Source organism: Phoca vitulina, unplaced genomic scaffold (genome assembly GCF_004348235.1).
Source record: "Phoca vitulina isolate PV1807 unplaced genomic scaffold, GSC_HSeal_1.0 scaffold16, whole genome shotgun sequence".
Lineage (NCBI taxonomy): Eukaryota > Metazoa > Chordata > Mammalia > Carnivora > Phocidae > Phoca > Phoca vitulina.
The window spans coordinates 24,905,713-24,911,685 of NW_022589719.1; the positions used below are offsets into that span (position 1 = coordinate 24,905,713).

Sequence of the window (5,973 nt, forward strand, 5' to 3'; positions counted from 1 at the left end):
GTTTAAAATCCACGATTGGCTAGGTTCAAAATGGTAAGCTCATTCCATCTTGCCTCATATCTCTGTTTGGACCTTGGCTCTTAATGCAGGCCCTCAGGCCATCCAGCTTATCCACATGCATTTGCGTGCTTCCTCTTCCTGGACACATATCACCTTAAAAAATTAATAAACTTTATTTTTAGGGAAGTTTTCAGCTTCTGGCTATTTGAACAGGAAGTACAGAGAGTTCCTGTATAATCCTTGTTCCCACACATGCAAATTTCTCCCACTATGGACCTCTCACATGACAGTGGTACATTTGTTACAACTGATGAACCTATATTGAAATATTATCACACAAAGTCCATACTTTACATTAGGGTTCACTCCTGGTGCTGTACATTCTATGGGTTTGGACACATGTCTAATGACATGTAGTCACCATTGTAGCATCATACAGAGTAGGTTCACTGCCTTAAAAATGCTCTGTGGGCTGTCTGCTCATCCCTCCATCTCTCCGAACTCCTTGGCAGCCACTGATCTTTTCACTGTCTCCATAGTTTTGCCTTTTCCACAATTTCACATAGTTGGAATCATATGGTGTATACCCTTTTGAGATTGGCTTCTTTCACTTAGTAATACACATTTGAATTTCTTCCATGTCCTTTCCTGATTTGGTAGCTATTCCTTTTAGTGCTGAACAGTATTTATTGTCTGGATGTACCACAGCTTATTTAAGAACTCATCTACCAAAGGGTGTCTTGGTTGCTTTCATGTTTTGACAATTATGAATAAAGTTGCTAGAAAAAGCAGGTGTAGGTTTTTTTCTTCCCAGCTTGATTAAAATATAATTGACATATAATGTTTTATAAGTTTAACATGTACAATGTGATTTGGTATACCATATATATGGTGAAGTTATTACCACAAAAAGGTAAGTTAAAACATTGGTCACCTCACATAATTAAATTTTTTTTTGTTGAGAAGATTTAAGATCTACTCTCAAGTATATAACACGGTATTGTTAACTATGTTACCATACTGATTATTAGATATCCAGAATTTATTCATCTTAAGCTGGAAGTTTGTAGTTTTTGACCAACATCTCCCCCTTTCCCTACCCCCAGCTCCTGACAACCACTGCTCTGTTCTGATTCTGAGTTTGACTTCTTCACTTTTGAAGGATAATTACACAGAGCACAGAAATTTAGCTTGGTGTTTGTTTTTTCTCTCAACACTTTAAATACTTCACTCCATTCAGTTCTTTCCTGCGTGGTTTCTGAGGAGAAGTTGGATGTAATCCGTGCCTCTGCTCCTTGTTGTGGTGGTCCCAGACTACTGATAGTGATGCTATTGCCCAGGAATGCCTGTGGCACTCACCTGGACCTGGATTACTTGTAGTTAAGTCCCCACAGACATTTCCCCCGCTGAGGCCAGTGTTGTGGCTGGACTGGCTCTTGTGGTTCTTATTATGATTGCAGGACATACTTGACTGTAGTAGAAATGATCAGGGAACTTCGAGGTACAAGATTTATTATGCCCTAGTCCTGGAGGACTAGTACACGGCATATCCGAGGGCCACACCCGAGGTTGCAGGTGAAGAGAGCGAGAGAGAACAGACCTGGTGCTCTGCCTCTACTAGGGTCTGGAGGTGGTAAGGAGGTATCTAGGGTTTCAGGGGTTCAGTCTTTACTGGCTAATTTAAAGCACGAGAGTGGGAATTAGAGCATGGAAAGGGAGAAGCAGTGTCACTCAAGTGGTCAGTTATTGAAGTTACCCAGGGATTTCTGAAAGAGGGAACTTCATGAATGGAGGTGACTTAATTCCTTATCCTGTTCCTTTCCTAGTAGCTGTGTCATAAGCTGGCAATATGTTTACTCGAGATGGATGCCTTTTGAAATGGATGCTTTGGCAATCAAAAACTTAATGTCAAGCACTTATACTACTAGAGCTTAATGTCAGATACTCACTCCTCTATAGGTAAGATGTTTTTTCCTCTAGCTGCTTTCAAGATTTAAAAATTTATCTTTGATTTTCTGAAGTTTGAATATGACATACTTCTTTTTTTTTATTATTTATTTATTTATTTATTTATCTTTCTTAACATGTATTGCATTATTTCTTTCAGAGGTACAGATCTGAGATTCAACAGTCTTGCACAATTCACAGCGCTTACCAGAGCACATACCCTCCCCAGTGTCTATCACCCAGTCACCCCATCCCTCCCACCCCACCCCGCACTCCAGCAACCCTCAGTTTCCTGAGATTAAGAATTCCTCATATCAGTGAGGTCATATGATACATGGAATATGACATACTTCTATATGGTGTTTTGTTTGTTTGGCATTTATCTTATGAGGTATTCTCTGAGCTTCTAGAGGCTTGGTTTTCGACATTAATTTGGGGGAAAATTCTAAGTCATATTGCTTCAAATAGTGCTTTTGTTCTTTTTACTTTTTCTTCTTTTTCTGGTATTCCCACTACATGTATGTTACCCCTTTGGTAGTTATCCCACCGTTCTTGCGTATTCTGTTCTGGTTTCTTTTCTCTGGGACTGTATAGTTAACCGTGCTTCTTGTCCAACCTCTCCATAAGGTAATAGGTCTAAAAGTATCCTTACTTATAGATGTTCTTTTAAATTTTTAAAATTTGGTGGAAAATCACAGTGAATAGAATAAAGCAGGAGTCAGTCTTGGACATACTCCCAATTGCATGACTCAATGATATATCTGGTTAGAAGGTGAAAAATGACCTGTGATATTTGTCTTTATGGGGGAGAAGTTGCTGTTCTCTTCAGGACTGTTACAACTCTTTCAGGAGGACATTTCACACATGTCCTCTCAAGATCTCAGTACAATTAATTTTGCCATACTAACAGAATGAGATGGCCCCAAAATGGGAATGGTAGGTTTTTTTTTTTTTTTGAAGGTACTAGAAAAGAAGTTAGTTTCTAGGGAACAATTGCCTTTTTAAAAGAGCTTGTTATTGACTTCTTATGTTACATAGGTTTGCCTGCCTTGATAAATTACCCTAATGTGGAAATTTTTTTTCTGTTTGCATTGTGGAATTCCTTTTAAATAGTCTACAATCAAATAATAACAATTTTCCGAATTACTTAGAGGACTCTGTGGGAAAATGGACAGACACAGTCATGTGAAGTCAAATATATCTTTAAGGACTAATGCAGCTTTTTGTCCTCAGTGGTGATACTGGATGGAAGAGACATTTCCAGGTCTTTATGAGTTAGTTAAAAAGTCCTCTTGCTGACTGCGAACAAGTCTTCAAAAGGTAAGCCTATGAGGGTTAATGGTGGAAGCCAGGTTTTTCAATTGTGTGAATTATTTTATTATGCAGGAAATTCTTATAAACTTGAGTTTATAAGGATTGAAAGGTTGAAAGGTTCTTTGGAATCACAAGAGATTTGAAGTCAATCAAAGTTAGTTTTTAATTCCATCTCTGTCACTGAAGGGTGTATGACTTTGGAAAAATTAAGTGTTCTAAGCCTGTTTCTTCAACTATAAAATGGGGATAACAGTACTTGCTACAGTAAAGATAAGATGTTGTACATTAAATGTGATTCTATATATGTGTGCCTATATAGATGTAGATATATAAATATATATATATATAGGTGTACATATATTACACATACACACAGTAAGTGTGGAAATATCATGTGATATATATATAGTTGTGCATGACAAATAATAGATGTTCTTCTTGCAGCATTTCCTCTCATTAAAATATTTTGTACTGTGTAATGAGATGGAGGTCATTTAGGAAGGAATAGGTTTGTTGTGGAAAATTAAAAACTTATCTTAATAAGTGCTTAATTGATACCCATTTGGAAATGTCATTTAGGTAGTTGTATACAGAGGGCCATTCATAAATTGTTCTCCCACTTTGAATATGTAAATTACCTTAAGTGATTCTTCACTTAGGAATTACACTTTATGCATGACTTTATACATGGTGCATCTTTTATGGAGTCCCCTTTCCATCCTCTCTTGTTCTTTCACTTCTCCTTTAAAACTCAGCTAAAGTACTGCTTTCTCTAGGAGGCCTTCCCAGAGTCCATGTTGATTTATGTGTTCTGGCACAGGGAACCCGTAGTCTACATGAATATACTTATAGTGACACTTATTAAATTGGTGTGTAATGGTCTGACCCCTATATATGAAATCACTGAGGGGCAGAAACCATGTTGTATTCAACTGGGTGATATCAATTGTGAAAGGTTCAACATAAATAGATTTTCCATGGGCATTTTTTATTGAATAAATAAAAAAATAAGCTTATAATGTATTAAAAGTTTTTCCCCTTTGTTTTAAAGGTAAACTGTTTCTAATAACTTAAGTCAGCACCTATAAGGAATAGACAGAGCCAAGGAAATGGAAACAAAGAACAATGTTACTGACTTTGTCCTCTTGGGCCTCACACAGAATCCAAAGGAGCAGAAAGTACTTTTTGTTATGTTCTTGCTCTTCTATATTTTGCCCATGGTGGGCAACCTACTCATCGTGGTGACTGTTTCTGTCAGTAAGACCCTGGGCTCGCCAATGTACTTTTTTCTTGCTAGCTTATCATTTATGGATGTCATTTATTCATCATCTATTTCTCCTGAACTGATTTCAAATTTGTTCTTTGGGGAAAATATCATATCCTTCCAATCTTGTATGACCCAGCTATTTACAGAGCACTTTTTTGGTGGATCAGAGGTCTTTCTTCTGCTAGTGATGGCCTATGACCGTTATGTGGCCATCTGCAAGCCCTTGCATTATCTGGTTATCATGAGGCAATGGGTATGTGTTGTGCTGCTGGTAGTGTCCTGGGTTGGGGGTTTTCTGCATTCAGTAATTCAAGTTAGCACTATTTATGGGCTCCCATTCTGTGGCCCCAATGTCATTGATCATTTTTTCTGTGACATGTACCCCTTATTGAAATTGGTCTGTACTGACACACATGTCATTGGCCTCTTAGTTGCAGCCAATGGAGGAGTTATCTGCACTATTGTGTTTGTGCTCTTGCTCATCTCTTATGGTGTCATCTTGCACTCTCTAAAGAACCTTAGTCCAGAAGGGAGGCGGAAAGCCCTCCAGACCTGTGGTTCCCACATCACTGTGGTGGTCTTCTTCTTTGTTCCGTGTATTTTCATGTATGTAAGACCTGCTAAGACCTTCTCCATTGACAAATCATTGAGTGTGTTTTATACAGTCATAACCCCAATGCTGAACCCACTGATCTACACTCTGAGAAATTCTGAGATAACAAATGCTATGAAGAAGCTCTGGGGAAGAAACATCATATCTTGTAGTAAATGAGCACATCTTCCACCACAAAGAGAGTCATTTGGCATTAGGGTTCATTTCCTTAGAATGCAGAAGTCTTCTTAAATCTGATTCTGACTTTCCTTTCATCAAAGAATTTCTGGTAATTATAATTAAGAATGGACCAGATGATTGTGCTGTAATAAGTTTTCCTCCCTGCTAGAATATAAGATCTATAATGTCTTGTGTATCACTTCACTTAGATTGGTATAATGCCTTTATAGCAGTGAATCCATAATAGGTAATGCATTAGTAAGGAAATTTTTATATGACTACACTAAATTTTAATCAGTTTGTACATTTATCTTTTACATTTTTTCTGAGACATGGTATTATTTTTAATTAGATTCTTGTCATTTAATCATTTTATTATACTATTTAAAATATTCAATCATGTATAGAATGTCTTCCTTGTTAAATTTCAGTTGCCTTATATAAGAAAATTTGGAAGTGTAATAGGTAATAATAGCAAAAATGAAAACCTTACAAAATAGGATAAGGTGCAGCATAAGTTTCCTACTTATCTCTCAGTGTGGTCTCTAGTCCTCTTGCAGTCACTTCATCGGTTTCTTAAGATTTATGAGGTAATAACCTTTACAAATGCATGTGCATTTAAATACGCATATGTGTGTTTTTCCTCCTTATGTAGATGTTTGCTTTTACTATG

The 5,973-nt window shown here is 37.1% G+C and overlaps 1 protein-coding gene across 1 annotated transcript; it reads left to right on the top strand.

The window, feature by feature from the left end:
• Window positions 1-4,370: 4,370 nt before the first annotated feature.
• Window positions 4,371-5,300, top strand: LOC116638541 (olfactory receptor 4A47). Its single transcript, XM_032414619.1, has one exon. It carries the CDS (start codon window positions 4,371-4,373, stop codon window positions 5,298-5,300), a length of 930 nt encoding a protein of 309 aa, XP_032270510.1.
• Window positions 5,301-5,973: the final 673 nt, after the last annotated feature.